The sequence below is a fragment of the Lipotes vexillifer genome, unplaced genomic scaffold, assembly GCF_000442215.2.
Source record: "Lipotes vexillifer unplaced genomic scaffold, Lipotes_vexillifer_v1.1 scaffold216, whole genome shotgun sequence".
Lineage (NCBI taxonomy): Eukaryota > Metazoa > Chordata > Mammalia > Artiodactyla > Lipotidae > Lipotes > Lipotes vexillifer.
In genome coordinates this window covers 1646492-1667812 of record NW_006779100.1, presented here as the reverse complement: position 1 = coordinate 1667812, position 21321 = coordinate 1646492, and the positions used below count along the sequence as shown (strand labels likewise).

The following is a 21321-nucleotide window of genomic DNA, read 5'->3' as shown; positions in this document are numbered from 1 at the left end:
TTCAGCAGGTGGTTGTCAGCTTTGAATTTGCCTTTCAGTTTCCTGCTTAAGGAAAAATGGAACTGTTTACACTGACACAATTTTATTTTGTTCTCAGGATGAACTAGCTCGAGTTCTAGTGACTCTATTTGACTCTCGGCATTTACTCTACCAACTGCTCTGGAACATGTTTTCTAAGGAAGTAGAATTGGCAGACTCCATGCAGACTCTTTTCCGAGGCAACAGCTTGGCCAGTAAAATAATGACCTTCTGTTTCAAGGTTTGTATCCATTTATCTTTTTTTTTTTTTGGTGCGGAGATATGCCAAACAGTGATTATGTACAGAGCAGAATGTCTTCTTTAATGCAAGATATTTGGAGCAGGCATAATAAGTTCCTACTTGTGTATTTCTTTAGGTATATGGTGCTACCTACCTACAGAAACTCCTGGATCCTTTATTACGGATTGTGATCACATCCTCTGATTGGCAGCATGTTAGCTTTGAAGTAGATCCTACCAGGTGTGTCATCCTCTCATCTGCAACAGCTCTCCATTTTTTCATTTCCACTACATGAGGCAAGGCCCTCATAATTTCTCCCCTTGATTCTTAAGATTAGTCTTTAATTATAAAAGTTACACACAAATACATTTTTCTTTTCTTTTTTTTAAAAAATATTTATTTATTTGGTTGCGCTGGGTCTTAGTTGCAGCAGGCAGGCTCCCTAGTTGCAGATCGCAGGCTCCTTAGTTGCGGCATGCATGTGGGATCTAGTTCCGTGACCAGGGATCAAACCCGGGCCCCCGACACTGGGAGCACAGAGTCCCAACCACTGCACAACCAGGGAAGTCCCTCAAATACATTTTTCTTAAAGAAAATTACAAATAACATTAAAGGTGTCTTTGACTGTCACCTCTAGAGACATACACTGTTACTAGTTAGGCCGTTCTTCTGTCCTTTTTTCAATTCATTTGCATATACATATTTCTAGTGGTAGAAACTATATTATAATATGAGCACTTAATATAAATGGTAAGATATTATCAATATAGACATGGTTTTGCAACTTGTTTTTTTTTTTTTTTAACATAACCCTGTGTCTTAGATCGTTCTTTGTCAGCATAGAAAGATAATGAATCTGATTCTTTTTAACTGCTGCATAATATTTTGTGGTTTGGCAATATCATAATTTATTTAGCCAATGCCATATCGATCCCATTGACTTTTAAAATAATTAATTAGTATTTGGCTGCTTTGGGTCTTTGTTGCTCCGTGTGGGCTTTCTCTGGCTGTGTCGAGCAGGGGCTACTCTTCGTGGCGGCGCGCGGGCTCTAGGCGTGCAAGCTTCAGTGGTTGCGGCACGTGGGCTTAGTTGCTCCGTGGCATGTGGGATCTTCCCGGACCAGGGCTTGAACCCGTGTCTCCTGCATTGGCAGGCGGATTCTTAATCACTGTGCTACCTGGGAAATCCCAATCCCATTGACTTTTGTAGTAACTTTCTAATTATTGTCCTAGCATTATCTTTTTATTTGCAGATCATTTACTGCAGGAATTATTCTGAAACCTAAAATTTTTTGTCACTTTTTTTCTTAGAAACCATCAATTGTTCCCCATTGACTGCAAGAAAAAAACTCCTCTGACTATAATCCACATCACTACTTGTCATTCTTTCATGTGTTCTCTGTACTTTAACTCCAGTGAAATATGCGCACGTTGTACATTTTTAAAGTGGCTTGACAACATGGGGTTCATTGGGATTAGAGTTGCCTAATAAGTAATACCCATTTTCCCCCCACCAAATTCAAAACCAAAACGGCAGAGGGAGGGGACGGTTGGGAGTGAAGCACCCAGGAATCAGCTCTCTCCTTTATTTCTGATAAAAAGGATTAAAGAGTGGGGCTTTAGATCCTGTGGTCATATATAGCATAGGCTTGCTAATACATCACCTTGAATTAGAATCATCTTCCCTATCCCTTGCACAGCTGGGTAAACTACAGGCTTCCATCACAGGGGCTGGCAAGCTGTTTATCACAAGTGGAGAGAAGACCAGATTATATCTTTTCTGCAGGCAGACATATCTAGAATGGAGAGGATGGCACTGAACTGAGCATGCTTGAGGGAAAGAGGCCAAGGGGTAATGTAAGGTGCAGTTTAAAAACCACCATCTACCTGTCCCCATGGTATCTGGCTTATAGTTGGCATTTCATAAATATTTGTTGAATGAAATTTTAAACACTTATGCTTGCTTTTTCTAAGCCACATCTCTTGTCTTTCAGTTAGGACCTTAACATTATTTTATTTTTTATTTTCAAGTTCAGAGCTTCTTGATGGTTTCTCTTCCTAAAAATTTTATTTGGCAACTTTGTATCAGTTGATATTTTTGGCTCTGCCTTTGCTGAAGTATCAACGGTAATATCTAATCAGAACTCTGGCACCTAAATTAACCAGTTATTGTTAAAATGGTTAAAAAGTTGTAGGTTAAAACTTAAAAGCGACATTCTTTCAATGTCATCTTGTATTTTGTTACCATTTAGCAATTTCACTTTCTAAAGGGTAAAAATTACTTAGAGAGTGAACTACTGCCTGAAAGAAATCTACTGTACTAAGTACTTTGGTACAGGGAAGGGAACTAGATGACAAGCTACTTATATTCAGGTTACTTAAAATCAAGTTGACATCTTTTCTGACATGTAGAGGGCTTGGAAGTTGACACTGCTATGTTCATAACAAGAAAAAGCTGAAAACAGAAAATCAGCAACTCTTCTTAAATTCATCAGAGAATTGAAGGGCACCCCCCACCGCCCAAAAAGGGAAAAAACTGGCGTGACAGCCAAATTCAGAGAATCCCAGCTTACAGGGAGAAACAGCTGCTGGAGTCAGTAACTGGTAGGAACACTTAGGCTGTAATTGACAACTTGCTGGAGGTTGAGTGTGGATTAGCTTGAGAATGAAAGCTCCTGGGGGCCCTGTGTCAGGGGGACCCCACACTTCTGTGAGTTTGACCTCTAGAAACCCTACCAGGTTCTCATGGTGAAGGTGGAAGAAAAGTCCCCTTGTGCTCTGGGCAGGGGAAGGGGAAAAGTAACCATTTTGTAATATGCCCATAGTGTTCTGTTCTCCCTTACAAAGGCCTGCCTTTAAGGATAACTACCAGAGCCTTTTCTGACCTGGAGGATGGGCAGTTACCCAACTTCAGCCTCCTCTAGCCTTCCTGACTCACATAAGGGGAGAAAAAAGGCTAAGAAATTCTTCTGAAGGTCACAACCCAGCCACTCTGGCCCAGTAAAACAATGGAGATATAAGCATAAGATTATAGACTGCTTCCCCTCCCCAGTACCTCACTACTGCATCAACAGGACTCCAGTGTATTAAAAGTGGGTTACAGCAGAGAGCTTCAACACAGAGACTCTGAGAAGAAATTCCTAGGGAAAACTAGGGAATCCCAGACAACTGGGTAGACAAAAACAAGGACCCTGGAAGAAATTGACACCTATAGCTACAGCAAACATTAAGCACAACCTGAGTCCTAGCCAGATTAACATAAAACCTTACGCTACAGACCTCTTTGTTTCTGTTCCTGCTACCCATTATGTCTTGGGTCTTTCAACAAAAAAATTCCAAAGCATGCTAAAAAGCAATAAAAATCACAGTCTCAAGAGACAAAGCAAGCATCAGAACTAGACTCAGGTGTGACAGATTTTGGAATTATCAGACAAGGATTAAAATAACTACAATTAATATGTTAAGGGCTCTATGGAAAAAAGTGGACAACATGCAACAACCGGTGGGTGATTTAAACAGAGATGGAAACTCTAAGAAAGAATCAAAAGGAAATGCTAGAAATCAAAAACATTGTAACAGAAAGGAAAAATGCCTTTGGATGGGCTTATCAGTAGACTGGACACAAATGAGAAAAGAATTAGTGAACTTGAAGATATGTCAATAGAAATTTCCAAAACTGAAATGCAAAGAAAAAGAAAAACTAAATGAAAATGAAAGTACATCTTATCAGAATGTGTGGAACATAGTGAAATGTAGTATTTACAGCATTAAATGCATAGATTAGAAAAGAAGAAAGATCTAAAATGAATGGCCTAAACTTTCACCTTAGAAAATTAGAGAAAGTTTAGTATAAACCTAAAGCAAGCAGAAGGAAAGAAATAAAAATTAGAAATCAATGAAATTAAAAACAGGAAAACAATAGGATAAAAAAACAAAAACAAAAGCTGATTGAAAATCAGAGGGAAAAATTTTTATACACACAAACACTTAAATAATTGAACACAAAGCTTCGTTATAGATCAGAATTAATGGAATAGCCAATAAGTTATCATTGGCACGTGGGAGGCATGAGGGATAGATGTATTAGAGGGACATCTGAAACAGACCAGCAGCACACCTGCTGCTGTGTTGACTCATTAAGAAAAAGTTCCCACAAAGTAGACAAGAACTGTCAAGGTTTCTAGGAATCTCTTCTAGCCCTGTTAAATATATTGTTAATATTTTCTTTCATACGCAAAGCTTCTATGCCCTCCATATCTCAGATTTGAGTTACTATTGTAGCTTCTTAAGTGATCTCCCTGCATAAAGCCCCCATATTTAGACCAGTCTCTTTTTAGTTCCCCATATATCCCAAGTTCATTTTCTGCTTCTGACTTCCCGGCAACCAGTTGCCATGTGAATTAATCGTGTCTGTCTCTGGTTTGCTATTTTGTCTTTTATATCCTTGAATAATTGTACTCTTTACTTAGTGTGTACTTCTCTCCCCTCTTTGAAAAGTTCAAAGGCCAATTATCGTTGAATCCTCAGCACCTGGCATTAAGATGCAAATAGTAGATGCATGATAAATGTTTATCAGATTGAACTGTGTGCTTGTCCTGCCTTCTTTCTGAAATGCCCTTACTTCTTTTTGCCTATGCAGGTTCTTTCCCTCCTTTAGAACTCACATAGTCCATGAAATCTTTCCTGCCTGTCATCTACATTAATTTCCAAACTCTTACTGTATCCATATGCTGCACCACATGGTGAGCTGCAAGGAATCTGGAGTGTCCCAAACTTTTATGTAATATGTAAATTAGTATAGAAAGAAAATTACTAGTTAAGAGATTGAAAACAAGTATTTATTCAATAATTGTTTTGGTAAGGTACTATGCTAGTTTTTAAGGGGTCAAAGATGAATACATTCTTCAAGGATCTTACAGTTTAGTAGGGGAGATAAGACATATAACAAGTAGTTAAGTAGTGACTTTCATAGGGAATGTGTTTTGAGAGTTCGGTTGGGCAGCTCAAGTAAAGGTTTGTGGATTTGAGAGCCACTGGGTAAAATTTAAACCCCGTAAAGTAGGCATTGTAATTATTCCTGTCTTATTGATGGAAAAAATGAGGCTCAGAAGTTAAGTATCTTGACCAAGGTCATAATGGTCAATAAGTGGTAAAGCTGAAATTTAAACCTAGTGAGTCTGCCTTCTGAATATCTGCCTTTAATCACAGCACCAAGACTTTAGAATCATACAGAAGAGGGGCTTCCCTGGCGGTCCAGTGGTCAAGACTCCGTGCTTCTACTGCAGGGGGCACGGGTTCAATCCCTGGTCAGGGAACTAAGATCCTGCATGCTGTGCAGCACGGCCAAATAAATAAATAAATACCTTAAAACAAAAAGAATCATACAGAAGAATTAGCAACAGTAATTGAATGTGGGGAATAATGGAGTACTGCAGGCAAAGACGACATCAGAGGTCACCTGAATGACATGATTGAAAGAAACAGTGATGGTGCCGTTGACAACATGGGGAACACAGGATGAGACATACAAGTAGGAGGAAAAAACTCAGCTGATTTTGAACAAACTGAGTTTTAGGTACTGGCAAGAGGGACACCTAGCAGTTAGAGATATTAAACTGGATATGAAGGGCAGTTGAAAACAGGGCCTGAATGGCCACAAAATATTGAAAGCATGTCTAACTTTACTGAAGTCATGGAAATAAAATTTTAAAATGTGAGGTGCACTCTCCTACCTACTAGATGGACAAAAAAATAAAAATCATATACTAAATTTGTGAAAATATAGAGGGAGAAGAATTTTTATACACAGTTCTCAAAATTGCCTTTTTTATAGTTGGTTTGTTTAAATCAGGTTCCCAGAAAAGTCCAAATGTTGCATTTGGCTGAATGTCTCTTAAGGAATCTCTTTTAAGGAGTATGTCTGTTTGTTTGTTTGTTTTTAATTGGTTTTGCTTTTTTTCTTTTTCCTCTCGATAGGTTAGAACAGTCAGAGAGCCTTGAGGAAAACCAGCGAAACCTCCTTCAGATGACCGAAAAGTTCTTCCATGCCATCATCAGTTCCTCCTCCGAATTTCCCCCTCAGCTACGAAGTGTGTGCCACTGTTTGTACCAGGTATGCTTAAGGTTAGAGATTACCATTATTAATCCACAGCTAAGTTTTAAAAAATGCTTTACCAAAGAGGGATTTAGCTGCTAATAGTGGGTGGTTGATAATACTGAATCAATTTGGATGAATAATACATTAAGAATTGTTTAAATTGTTTAAAAATATAAAGTAGTTTAAGGGGGTACTTTAAAAATAATAAATTTTTCCTTGCATTGAGAACAAGCTTAAAATGCACCAAATCTACTGGGTATAATAGATGTGATTGAAATGAGATAAATTATGGAATTTTTGTTGTTGTTTTTATCTTGTACCTAGATTACTCATAGGGTCTTTCACATATGAGGCTGGTCTACTCCTTGCTTTTTGTGTTGTGAAATGCTTGATCCATAATTTTGATTTTTTTTTTAAGCTCTATTGTGTTTGTGTCGGGTTTTCCCAGGACAGGCTGATGTTTTATTTTATGTAGAATGCTACTTTATAAAATATATTGCATCATCATTCATGTCAAATTATTAGACTTTCCAACACTAGAACTGCAAGTAATGCTTCTGAGTTCAGATGTCCACAGTCATCCGCTACTTGCTAAGGAAATTGCATCTGTGTTCTTTTATGGCTTCCACTGTGTTTTTGATCAGCATATGCAGTTTCAGAAATGATTTAATCACTCCAAGGGAGATTAGTGCAAATCCACGTTAGCCTGTTAAAACTGTGATTCTGGAAGAAACATTAGTGGGTCTGGAGTTTGGGACAGGGGCAGGTATAGGGGAAAGAATTTATGCATTTATCAAAACCCATGCCTTTTGTGCCTTTTTCTTTGCAGAGTTATCCCCAGCCATTTGTTTTTTAGCACAGGGCTTCGGTTGCTTAGAGACATTAGCAAGTTCAGTGAAATTGTCATTTAAGAAAGCTGTTTCAGGCTGCTCTTTGTGAATTTTTCCCGCATTGCTATTTATAAAGATGTATCTGCTGTATCTATAAAAAAAATGTTTCATCATGTTTGTAGATGATGAAGCATACTTAGCATTAAAACTCTCTTAATTTAATTTATCATGACTTTTCCTGCCTTTTCAAAATAGCTCAAGGAAGCTTAGGAGAGCCCCACATAATTTTTTCAGCTAGTTAAATCTGAGACCAGAGGGTGGTTTAGTTATAATATGAAATCTGATACAGTAAGTAATAGCTTAAATTTGGGCATTATTCAGGTTTCTCTTTAAATCCAATTCAGTCCTTCTTCTGTTTATAAAACTAGGCAGATAAGAAACAGTGAGCACATATTAAAAATAGTCTGGACCAACTTCTTGGTTGGCCTAATAGTAACTGTTTTCAGAGAGCAGATGAATTTCTCAAGTGGCAGTGGCTTTGACTTTAGCTGGTTAGAAGTGAACGGGTACTAAGTACCTGGTTACATATATGGTCTAGTAGATTTTAGTAGAAATTCTTCATGTGGTTGTCTCCCTAAAAGAAAACAATTTTTGTATCATCAGCAAACTTGGAGTCCCATTTGGTAAGGAAAAAGGAACTAAGTGCTTGGCACTTAGTAAGTACTTAGAAAATATTTAATGAAGGAATAAATAACCCCATTTCTCCCACACAAGTAAACAAGATTCTTGCCAGCTTTCGTAGTTAGGAAGGGAGGGAAGTGAAAAATAATGCAGAAAATAATGCTAGTTGATAATTGGTGGCTTATTAACCACTATGTGTTGTGCTTTTTAAAACATTCCATAATACAATATCCCATATTACAACAGACCTGAATTATTGTATTAAAATTTCACATACAATTATTCCCTTTAATAATATTATTTAAATGTTAGTGCATTTTGGGGACGTATTGGATAAACTTATTGTTGGAATGTACAATACTATAGAGGACATATATGCTATGTTATTTATAAATAAGAGTTTTTTAATAAGTGACTGATTACAGGAAATTTTACATTTACTAATTAAAAACAAACAAACAAAAAAACTTTGATCTCAAGATATTCTTTCATTGAGTCTCCTTCCAAATGTAGTTTTTCCCTTAGTTTGCTCTTTTATTTTTATTCATCTTCCCTCCTCTGGCTTTTCCTTGCCCTTTTGACTTTGGCAATAACATAATGGTCCGTTTGTACTTTTATGTTCTGCTGGGAGGGATAGTAGTCAATTGTTTTTTTCCCTCTAGTAAATATGTCTCCTGCTTTGGGACCTACTGGGGAAGATTTGAAAGCTGAGTATATTGCTAGCTAATAAATTTCTCTGAGCTTTAGGTCTTTTTACTTGAGTTAGTATTTTTGACTGTTAAGCCTTTTTAAAATCATGGTTTAACCATGTCTTTCATTTTATATGCCTCCTTACTTAGTGGACTGGGTTAAGATTATATAGGAATAGCCAGCCAACTGTGAAAATGTGTTAGATTTATAACCGAGACATTTTCTCATGTATTTATTTCCACTTTTCCTCCTGATAGTTTTGGAATAATGAGAAAATAATTCCCAGAGTGGATATTCTCCTAAGTTGTGGTGAGAGAATTCTGAGAAAGAGCTAAATATAATTCTAAATAAATGTCGTCTTTTCCTAGCAAATGTGGTTCTCCAAACAGAAGTAGTTTACACAAAAATTTTAAGGCTATAATTGACGGTTATATACCGTAATTGAAAATAAAAAGTGTGTAAAACTGCATTTTTGGGGTAAATTGGGTTACTAGTGCTTTTGTATATAGTCTAAAGTTTGAATCAAAGCTCCTTGAGAAAAGGACCATGTCTTCTTATTTTATTGCTTTCTTCCAGTGCTTAGAATGGTATCTAGCAAGTAGGTGCACAGTAACTACTTGGATGAATGGATGGATGGATGGATGAACAAATATCAAACTAATGCCAAGTTATTATGGGTTATGGTGTTGAATGCACAGAATTTTTAGAATAAAATGCCATGTATGGTGGATTAAAGAATTCTAATTTGTTTTCAAGATATTTTAAATATAATTATTGTGCCTAGTCTAGTCCAATCAGGAGTCTTTTAATTTTAACAGAGCTCTTTGGCCTAGGAGGAGCTCTGAGAGATGAAACCAATATGTCTCTGTGGGTTTTGGGTTTTGTGTGTGTATGTGTGTATGTGTGTGTGTGTGTGTGTGTGTATTTTGGAGACATTCTGATAAATGGTCAAATCTGTGAAAAATTTTAAGCAGGCTTACAGTTTTATTCTGTAATTTTCTCTGCAGTTTCTTCACTTTAATATTAATGCTTATTTCTAGTTGAGCTGATAACATTCTTTTCCCAAATGTTGCAGAGCTTTTAACCTCCTCTGATTAGAACTTTTTCAGGAAGTAGCCTGCAAACAAAAATAAGTGAAATTGTAAGAGTAATCTTTCTTAAAGAGAGAGAGACTAGCTCAGAATCTCTGAAGTGTATTTTTCTATTATATTTAGCCATTTAATGTTTATTTTTTTGATCAATAGGATAGGAATTCAATGCCAGCTATTGAAAAAAGAACTTCTTAAGTCAATTGAAGGATACACAGAGAAGTATATATAAATACATGTATCAAGAAAAAATTATGTAGATGCATAGAAGTGTTTTTAGAGTATGATCTATTTGTAATGAACATTTTATATAAAATTTATCAAAAGCTAGGATTTAACTGAAATGTAAATATTAAATATCCTCACATTCACTTGAGGAGAGCTTTTCTGCGATTTATAGCCAGAAATAGTAGATATGATTGTCTCAACATTTCTTGCTATTTATTTAGTGCTTTGGCTTAAAAATGTAATAAAAATTAAAATCCAGATATAAAATTCATCCCTCAAAATTAAGTTGATTCCTAATTTTTTGTTGATTCCATTTGTGTTACATTTTGATCATGTAATTTTATGTACAAGCCAACATTGTTTTTGTTGCTGTATGTAGTTGGTGCTGTGACTTGTTTGTGCTCATCTCTGTTCTGTAGGCAACTTGCCACTCCCTACTGAATAAAGCTACAGTAAAAGAAAAAAAGGAAAACAAAAAATCAGTAAGTTTGGAGAACTTTTTTTTAGCTGTTTCTTTCAAAGCAAAACAAAAATCTTTTGCTGTTTGTTAAGAACATCTTCACTTCAGCCTATTTGACCTTCACTGTAAAATCATTCTACTAATTCTGGCACAAAGTAGCTTTCATTTCAATTAACCCTGGAATTAAGTTACATTGAAACGTTCTCTGTGTTCCTTTGGTTTGATTTATCCCAAAGGTATTTTGGGGGCATTTGTTGCATTGGATATCCCTGGTCTAATTTTATTATTTATTTTTTAAATTATAAATGAATGCAAAAGAAACTTAATTTCAAGGCCTTAGGAAATGCTGACTCTCTTCATTCTTGCTTCTTGTTTGCAGGTAATGTGAGTGATTTCTTTTCCTAGAGATGAAAGTTTTTCTTAATTGTTAGAGGTACATGGAAGGAAAGTGTCACTTTCTAATAAATCTTACCTAAAAGTAGCTAAAGTTTATTTTTTACTTCTTATATTTTTATCTAGACAGTCTCAGCCAGGATTTAGATAATTGTGCTTAGATTATAAAAATTCTAATGGTAAAACAAAACCACTTTTACCTTAGAGAAAACCATTATTAAACTATTGGGACTGAGAATTATAGTACTTCTGAAATAAAGGAAAACAGTGAGTCCATATTTATAGAGAAACACCTTATTTGCAAACATGATATGCATATACTTACCTGCTTCTATGAACTTGCCCTAATTTAAAAGGAAGAAAATTATGGTAGTCATAATTATTTTCTTCGCTGTGAGTGACGTTTGTCCAAAATATTAACGTGCATTCATTTTAAATTTGCCATTATATGTCAGTATGACTGATCTTTATCAGGCTCAGTACTACCTTTGTTCATACAATCCAAATAAATTTAGAGAAAGATGTAAAGAAAACCTTTAGGAGTCATGTAAGTAGTTTACTTTAAAAGGTAAAATTTAGTGTAGAGTATTCATCTGGTTTCATCTTTCATTTCTCGTCTGAGCTTTACATATAATAAATTTCTATTTTAAATTCAGAACTAAATTAAAATTTAGAGACATGCTTTTATGTCCATTCAAGAGATTCTTTTTTGGATACGTTAAGTAAATTTGGTCAGCTGTGAGCAAATGGATTGGATTGGATGGCCATCTTACTTAATAAAAGCATTTCTTCCTAATGCTTCAGCCTTCTGATTCTCAGCATATGTGGATTTAACATAATATACACCATCACTGTTGAAATTAATTTACTATTTCTAACACTCTTGTTTGGTGTTTTACTAATACCATTGTGTAGTATATCACATAAATTAAAATTCAGGCTTTCTCTCTTTCTCTAGAGCATGTTTTTTAGCCTTCCTAACATTGCTTTATTTATTAAGATTTTGTCTAAAATTGTTCCTTGAAATGTTTTTTTCTACTAGTGTTATTTTCAGATTAAAAAAAAGAATGTTTCTGGGTAACACTACGTTTTGGAATGTATTTCTCAGCACAAGTGATATGAGGTACTTATGGAAACAAAGGAAATCTAATTGGCAATTTAAGATATTTTAGAACACATTCCAAAGTATGAAGACAGTATAGTTATTATAAATTTAAAATGCTGGTTTATGGAGTTGTTGGCTTAACAGAATCTACTGATCTAAAAAAGCAAGTTAACTTTCTTTTGGGGTGTATGTACCATGGATTGTAATGTGTAAAATATGGAGAGAAGGTTCTGGCTTCTGGTATATAGCTGTGTAATCATATTATAGATAATTCTCTTTATCATACTCAAACATATACTGTAAATTAGATTTCCTTTGAGAAGTTGTCAACCTAACTCAGGTAATTAAGGATAGATGGGTTGTGATTCTCTTGATGATGTACAGTGTATGACTGCCTTTATTTGTAACCTGTAGTTCAGCTTTTTTGGGGGGGTGGGCGGGGAGGTAAGTAAAGGGGACATTTGACTGATAATTGGTTTCAGCATTCAGACTGGCCCTACTTTGACCTTTCATGCAGAATGTCTTTTGGATACAAATTAGATTTTTGCAGATTAAAAATAAAAACAGGGGCTTCCCTGGTGGCGCAGTGGTTGAGAGTCCGCCTGCCGATGCAGGGGACACGGGTTCGTGCCCCGGTCCGGGAAGATCCCACATGCCGCGGAGCGGCTGCTGGGCCCGTGAGCCATGGCCGCTGAGCCTGCGCATCCGGAGCCTGTGCTCCGCAACGGGAGAGGCCGCAACAGTGAGAGGCCCGCGTACCACAAAAAAAAAATAAATAAATAAAAACAACTTGAGTATGTGTATATTATGAGGTAAAATTACACTGATGTTAATTTGTGGTGAAAGGAAAAGAAGTATTTTAATAAATTAACCATACAATTTGTTGTTGAGCATTTTTATGGGTATTGATTGTTTTATCAGGTTTTAGTTCCAAAAATACACTGTCATTGGTGAGATACATAATTATATGATACATGAAACAATATGTGTTCTTGTAGTGCGGATACTTTTGAGTTTTGACATGAATTATTTTTGAAGATGTGGAAGTTAGTGAAGGTGTAGTACCTTTCATAATTTTTACAATATTCCGTTAGGGAAATAATTCACTCAGATATTCATTAAATTCTGAGATTGAATAATATTGAGTTTAAATCAGGTATAAATGTGCGTCACACTTTAAAAGCTTTTCTGTCCTAGAGAAAACCAGGAAATAGCTACTCTAAAAGTGCATTTTAAAAGAGTTCTCTGTGTGCATATAAGTAATTGATTTTTTTGAGACACTTTCCCAGCAGGTTAGTATTTTACAATTAACCAGTTCTTTGGAAACCAAACTCTTAACTTTTACTTCTTTAAAAACCATTTCAGGATTTTAATGGATTAAACTGAATATATGCGATTCTTTTAAAACAACCTATTTGCAATTATAAATATAAAGCAGTTTTTAATCCCGTTCCTTCTTGCTAACTCACTCCTTAAAGGCTTTAAAAATTTGTACGTTTGTTGAGGTGTTTCTTATCTTTTAAGATTAAAATTTGTGAGTTCTAAAAGAAACAATCAGTAGCAATGGTGGTCTGTGAACACTGTAAAATTTATGAAGAGTTTTGTCTGTGCGAAAGTAGACGTTCATTTTTCTGTTCCTACTCCCCGAAAGGTTAAACACTGTACTAGAGTAGTAAAAGCACTTGTGTTTTCTTCTTAATTCTGTTTCCAAAACTGTATTTCAGCTAAAAATAACTAAAACAGTATTTAGGTTTTAAAGCCGTTCTTCTAAGACTGCTGTGTTTAGCCACCTTCACCAGTTTCCTCTTACTGAGGTGTAAGGTTATCCTTCATGCAATAGCACTCCAAGTACTATGACACCAAGAAAGCTTCCTGAGCTATGCAGTATACATGAAGGTGAGAATATATTAGTTATAACTCACCCCTGTTATCACCTCTCACAAAGATTTTCTCAGCTTAAAAAGTCATTCTCTAAAGTCTTATTTTTACTAACTTCCTATGATATATAGTTGAAAATTATTTTGAGATTTTAGGCAGTGAATAAGAACACATTTAAAATGTATACCACATGAAGCACTGAAGGAAATAGAATGAAGTGAAATGATTCTTATTCTTTCCAGAGTTAATCTTGAGTCAGTCAGCCATGAGAATTCATGACGAAGTATTATTTTTTTGAGGCATTGTGAAGAAAACTAGAGCTATGTGAGATTCTGCATAGAAATCCTGTTTTCTCATTTTCCCCCAATAGCCTTTGAAATGCAGGTTTATCCTTGGAATCCCAGAACATTGAGTGGAGTACTGCGGCCTTGCCCTGAGTCAACACTGCTTTAAGCAGCAGTTAGCCACACTAAGCATGAATAGTTGTAGAGATTTAAATGTTATATGAGTGTTCTTTAAAAATAAATATGTGTGTTATCTGTAACAAATGTAAATTTCAGAAAACTATAATTTTCATGTGTTAATTTAAAACAGGACACGCTAGGAAAAGATGGGAGCTGAGCCAGCTTCATAGCACTTTCCCAGTCTAATTTACCTTCAAAGTGGAATGTTTTATAAAGAGAAAAAGAGAAAAAAAATCCATTTAAAATGTTGAGCTCACATTGTTTTTCAGTGTGGGCAACGATTTCTTGTATCTTTAACTTTTTTTATTTGACAGAATTACAAATTGAGGTACACTTAGGGGTTCTCTCTTTTGCTGGTGGGATCCTTTTTTCTTTTAGGTCCCCAAGAATTCCCATTCCTCCATGGTTTAAATAATAAGTAGGCCCTTATAAAGCATTCTGATGAAGAAAAAGAACTGGCAATAATGTTACTTGTAAGTAAGTTTTTTCTCTCGATAGGAATCAAAGAAAACTAAGTTTTGTTTTGTATATGGCAAGCATTTTGCTCAAGAAATTTAATTGTACCTGGTATACAGCAAAATGTAAGTATTTACCATTAGGTATTGGATGTTTCAGGGGTATGCTGTTGAAAACTTATTTAGCTTTGCCTTACAAGAGTTGACCACACTCTCATGTCTTGTAATCTTAGTAAAATATGGTAATCCTTGTGTGAAATTTTGTTCTGCTTTTGTTGCTCATCAAACCTGCAGTATAAACAGTGATGATAAAATTAAGATCTTTTTTCAGATCTCTTCTACACAACTCATCTATGAGACTTCTCTTTTTTCTTAGATGCCTTTATTGTGCTTTTAAATGATAGAGGGCAAGAATTGAGGATAAATTTTTGTTTACTGATGTTTTGGGAGTAGGAAAAATTAGGCATGTGTTGTTCACAAGGATTGGTCTTTCAGCATTTTTGTGCAAAGTTTGACTTTTCAAGCCCTTTCTTCCCATTTCCTTGTTTTAATTCAAACCATATACTGAATTCTCAACTCCTTGTTTTTAGGTGGTTAGCCAGCGTTTCCCTCAGAACAGCATCGGTGCAGTGGGAAGTGCCATGTTTCTCAGATTTATCAATCCTGCCATTGTCTCACCATATGAAGCAGGGATTTTAGATAAAAAGCCACCACCTAGAATCGAAAGAGGCTTGAAGTTAATGTCAAAGGTGAAGAATCATTTTGATAATATAGCTATTCAAAATTTCTCTTCCATAAATTTTCAGTTTTTCGTATTCACTGTACTTTCTCTTAATTTTTGAAATGCCCTGTGGTTTTCACTTATATGCTTGTGTTTTATTTTTGTTTATATTACAAAGAAATTCATTAGACTGATACCGATGGACCTTATTATCATTTGGAAATATTTTAGCAAATGTCTTCTGAAGATGGTTTTCTATGTAATCATTATGGAAATTCTGAAATGGAAACCAAAATGTATACTATATGATTTTTAAATTAAAAAAATACATTAAAATTTTAATTTGTACTTTATATATGTAATAATATACGTGTTTATATAATTATATTCATATTTGGGAAAGCATAGAAACAAAACCTAGTATTTACTGAATGAGCAATAATTGATTTTTAACTACCAGTAGAAATTGTATCAGCGAGAAAATTAATATTTTTCAAAGAATATATGAATGTGTAGCTTTCATAAATAAATAATCAGATCCTTTATAACCCTATTTTATTGTTTAGGTACTTCAGAGTATTGCCAATCATGTCCTTTTCACAAAAGAAGAGCACATGCGGCCTTTTAATGATTTTGTGAAAAGCAACTTTGATGCAGCACGAAGGTGAGCAGCCTGATACTTAGCCAGTTGTTCTGTTTGGATCACATATTTTCAGTTCCACTCAAGTCTATGTACTTGATCTACATGAAGCTCCTGTGTAGGTTTTTTTCTTTTTTCCTCTCTTGGTCAAGAACATAATCTTATTTTATTTCACTATAAAAGACAGTAATGAAATAAAATGATATTCTTTATAATCTGGTAGTGATTTCCATATTTGGAAACCAGGAGGGGTTTTTGACATATCTGCTAAAATAAAGGATTTGAGTTTGACACAATATGGAGGAGAGGAAGAAGGAAAAAGATTTCTTTCAGTAAAAACTAAAACCAAACTGGTACAGATAATGCATTATAGTGTATAATCACAGGTGTTTTTGATGTTAGAATAGTTTTGATACTTTAATTTGGATAGGTATGTAAACTAAAAAGTTACTCTTTAAACCACGTGATGCAAATGCGTAAGATTTTGTTCATGAGAAACTGGATAACTGTTGAAGTTTTATGATTTTAGAAAACTTGAGTTCTGCTAGGTTCCCATAACTAGCTAGTTGCTTCTCTTTCTCTCTCTGAGTTGTTGGTTTATCTGTAGAGTAGGTATAACACTATGTTTGCCTGTGAGTTGCTTTTAGAGAAGCAAATGGCATAACTTATGAGAAAGTGCTTTGTAAATGTAAGTTGACATCAAGAATTCTACTTTTCATACAGTGTGAATCTAATTGTTTTGGCTCACAGTCTAAGCTATACTTGTACAACACTCTCTTCCAATTTTTCATTATAGTTCCTGCAAACTTCTGTCTAATTGGAGTTTAAAAGGTGTACTGTTGGACTGCAAATCACATTGGAAAGAAAGTGAATGTCAGCATAGGATTTATATTCTGGCAGACTGACTACCCATAGAAAGTTAAAAGAACAAAGGTTCTGATCCTGGCTTTGACCTAAGAGGCTGTATAGACCTTTGGAGAGGTCTTTTGTCTTGTCTGGGCCTCCGTTTCCTTATCTGTAAAGTACTGGCTTCTCTACAAAGTCTCATCTGTTTAAATTTCGTTGTCTGACCTCAGAGCCTACTCTGAAGCTGTAGCCAGGTATCAGAAATGGAAGACCAACTTTCTCCTTGTCTCTTCTTGTTTCATTTAATGATAAAACCTCCATATTTGTAATAGCAGTAATTTCACAAAGTTACTTCACATAGATTTAATTCAAACATAGATATGAGTATATCTGGTTTTTGAAATTCTAATAACTTTGCATTTTTGAAGGTTTTTCCTTGATATAGCATCCGATTGTCCTACAAGTGATGCAGTAAATCATAGTCTTTCCTTCATCAGTGATGGCAATGTGCTTGCTTTACATCGTCTGCTCTGGAACAATCAAGAGAAAATTGGCCAGTATCTTTCCAGCAACAGGTAAAATTTCCCTGTCATGGGGATATTGAAAAGTCTCAGCTTAACATTTTTTTTTTAGTATTTATTTATTTATAATTTATTTTTGGCTGTGCTGGGTCTTAGTTGCAGCACGTGGGATCTTCGTTGGGGCATGTGGGATCTTTATTTGTGACATGCGGACTTCTTAGTTGCAGCATGCATGTGGCATCTAGTTCTCTGACCAGGGATCGAATCTGGGCCCCCTGCACTGGGCACGTGGAGTCTTACCCACTGGACCACCAGGGAAGGCCCAGTTTAAATTCATACCAATAAAATTATTGGTCATGAATAATGCTTTTTACTTTGCATCTTCTTAGATAAGAATTATGATTTGGAAAGAGAAATGTAGACTCTTTCTAAAAGTATATAGGCAACAGGTTAAGTCATATTAAATGATCAACCAACCTACATCAGTGCTACAGACTTTTTAAAAAATATTAAGCTAAGAGGGAATTAATCCTCTGGGGGTCCAGTGGTTAGGACTCAGCGCTTTCACTGGGTTTGATCCTTGGTGGGGGAACTAAGAATCCTACAAGCCGTGCGGCACAGCCAAAAAAAAAAAAAAAAAAAAAAAATTAAGCTAAGAATTCACAAACTAGCCTTTTGGGTTTTTTCTGGTTTGCAAACATAATGTACAACAAGACATAGAGAAATTTAAATATACTAGAAGTTCAAGTGAGTATTGGCATCTGAATCTGAAGAGCAGCTTAATTCTTAGGAATTTAATAATTAAAACATTGCTATTCTATTGCAATCCTATAATAATCCCATTTGTGATACTCTTAAGTATATGCAAATAGCTTTATATAGACAATACTTAATAACTGAAAATTATTAATTTGGGAATTGTTTCATTTGCTGTTTTTAGTTAAAGTCTCTTGTAGCCTGAATCATTTGCTGTCCTTTCTAGTTATGTATGTTTATAAAGGGCCCAAATTCCTATGTATGAGTTCTCTTACAAAGGTAAAATGAGTCCAGATTACTTTTAAATGGCAATAAAAATGGTTTGCTCATTCATGGGGAAAATAGAAGACCATAAAGCTAAGGCTAGCAACCAATTAGGAAATGGGAGTTTAAAAGAGAGAGCATTTTAATCCTTTAAGAGTTGTTAATGGCTTGAAGTAGACATGGGTATGACTAATATGTGCCTAAGATAGAAAGAGGAAGATGCTTTCTGTATCTGTGTGGCAGTTAAACTGTGGAACTTTTAAATGCAAACGTTCTTTTAAATGCATTTTTTAAGCGCAAACTCTTATATAACTTACAATCATATTCATGTAGTTTAATACTAGAGAGTTTTTCTTCAATTTGGTTTTTTAAAAAAAGACACATAAAAAGAAGTATAGACCGTAATGTAACAGAGACCCATGTCTACCACCTAGCTTTAACATTATTTATTTTTCTGTAATTACTTCAGATCTTTATAACATTTTATTTCTTGGGGAAGAAAAGGTATTACTTCTCTCTTGTGTAACTGACAAGAAAAAGGAAATAACAGGTATAACATAGGTACATATAATATAGTTTTCTGTGGTTTAAAATTTACAGCAGTGATACACTGAGTATAGTCTCTTCACACAATATTCTATTTGAGATTTATCATTTATTTAACTTAGTATTTCATTGAATGACTATATCACAGTTTATTTTTGCACTTCCTAAATGATGGATATTTAGGGTTTCCTGTTTTTTATTATTTTAAATAGTGATGTAATAAATATTCTTCATGTCTGTCTCCTTGTATATTACCTACATGTGTAATTGCCAAGTTCTGGGGTATACACAGCCTCAACTTTACTAGATATTGCCACGTTACTTTTCACAGTTTACATGCTTATTTACACTTTGACAGCACTGTGTGAGAGTACCTCTTTATACACATCCTCATAAAAATTGGCATTAGCAAACTTCATAATTTTTTGCCAGTTTGATGTTTGTGAAATAATGTCGTTGTCTTTAGTTTTAAATGTTTAATAGTTGTTGAAAATTCATATTTACCCTGAGTAGCAGAAATCTGATATCAGGGACAGTATGTCCACTTCCTAAAAAGTGGATCAGAATGTTATATTTACTTGCTGATTGCCCATTTAATGGTAATGGATTAATGCTAGAACAAAATGAAGTTTTATGTGAATTTTGTAGTTTAGGGAGTGGTCATATTTCTGAGACGTCTCAGTGTAAACTTCAAACCCCTGAGCTCTTTTGGATGCTATTTACAAATTAACAGGAACCACCAGCTGACAGTAAAAAGAAAAGCAGCCAGTGACAATCTAAAGAAATGTGTTCTGCTAAATGTGAACTGCTACCTTTCTCCTAAGTAGTGTGCTATATCTAGGGATCACAAAGCTGTTGGAAGACGACCTTTTGATAAGATGGCAACACTTCTTGCATACCTGGGTCCTCCAGAGCACAAACCTGTGGCAGATACACACTGGTCCAGCCTTAACCTTACCAGTTCAAAGTTTGAGGAATTTATGACTAGGTAAAGTATCACCTTGAAATGATGATTGCTTTCTTTTTCGATGAGATGCAAGGTTTACCACCAGGCCACTTGTTAGATATGCTTGTATATTTGATAGAGAATTATTAGGAAGGATGTACTTAATGACCACATTGCCATGTTTTGGGATCCCACTTTTCTCTTACCCTATATATTGTTGAAATATGCTTGGTTTCATAGTTGATTTTCTTATAAAAATAATAGCATCTTATTAAATAGTACTTTGTCATATTGTTTTGAGGTGTTTTTGCATTTAGTAGTTAAAAGGGAGGGTAGATAACATTATTTTCATATTATAATTAGGGAAAACAGAGTTCAAAGTGAATAATTAATTTGCCTAAGATTCCATACCTGATTCATAGGTCCTTTGGTTCAAAGTGCAGAACTCTTTCTACTACACTGTAACATTTTTTGGAACCCTCCTGAAAATTAATGATACTAGCTTCTTTTAGATTGAGGCTCAGAAAATATAGTATACTTTAATATTGCTATAAAATTTCTGTAGACATTTGTTTTGAATCTCATTTAGATGGATTTAGTTTGGATCCTCATTGTTAGACATTCACCACTGTGATGGTACAGTGAAGATAGTTTGCTGAATTCTTTAGTCTTTATAAAGTACCTTTCATACTGCTTTACACTTAGTCACTTAGTGTTTCATAGTGAGTGTGGGTTAAGTGTTTTGTTCATGGTGTGTGCCAGAGGCAGAAAGAAATAAGCAGAATATGACATTCTGAAATTAATTCACAGTAACGATTTGCACATAATGTCCCAGGCATTGTAAGTGCCTGTTATTAATCATATTACATACAGGCCATAGTTTTGTACACATGACTCCCATATTTTGGTACTGTTAAAAGAATGTATGAATGTATAACAGTCTCCTTTCAAACTTAATTTTTATCTTTAGCTCTGTTACTTAATTTTTATCTTTAGCTCTGTTACATTTTTCTGTGTAACAAATGTTTATTCCTATGTAATTAAAGGAATATTTTCCATGCAAAATTTTCATGTTACCTAGTTGAAAATTGTGCAGTCCAAAAATATAAAACTATTTTTTATGCAGCATTACTAAAGATGTCCTTGCCATTTTTCCATTTTTCAGAGAAAACCTCTTTATTAGTCCTTTTACCTAAGACCCTACCTTCCTTACAAAACAACCTTCTGTCCTTTTGAACACTAAATGATGTACTATGTGTAAGATACTTAGAACAGTGTCTGGTGTATATATAAAGTGTTTAATAAATATTAGGTGATATTTTTGTTCTAAGTTCCCACTGATGCTGAGACTCATTTTTCTTTTAAAAAAATGGAAATAGCTTTATAATGTTGTCAACCATAAAAATAAAAATTGTTAATTATTCAAAACATAGAAATCTAAAAAAGAAAGTAA

At 34.7% G+C, this 21321-nt stretch overlaps 1 protein-coding gene across 2 annotated transcripts in view; it reads left to right on the top strand.

The window, feature by feature from the left end:
* The window catches only part of NF1 (neurofibromin 1), a 250910-nt gene that overhangs the window by 132737 nt on the left and 96852 nt on the right, over nucleotides 1-21321 (top strand). Inside the window, exons 28-35 of one of the 2 annotated variants that reach the window (XM_007452391.1) lie at nucleotides 98-259; nucleotides 396-499; nucleotides 6236-6371; nucleotides 10293-10355; nucleotides 15219-15377; nucleotides 15916-16013; nucleotides 17264-17410; nucleotides 19764-19910. In XM_007452391.1, coding sequence (XP_007452453.1) covers nucleotides 98-259; nucleotides 396-499; nucleotides 6236-6371; nucleotides 10293-10355; nucleotides 15219-15377; nucleotides 15916-16013; nucleotides 17264-17410; nucleotides 19764-19910 — 1016 coding nt within the window. The remainder of the gene's footprint in view (nucleotides 1-97; nucleotides 260-395; nucleotides 500-6235; nucleotides 6372-10292; nucleotides 10356-15218; nucleotides 15378-15915; nucleotides 16014-17263; nucleotides 17411-19763; nucleotides 19911-21321) is intronic. The other variant, XM_007452392.1, reaches the window with a different exon arrangement.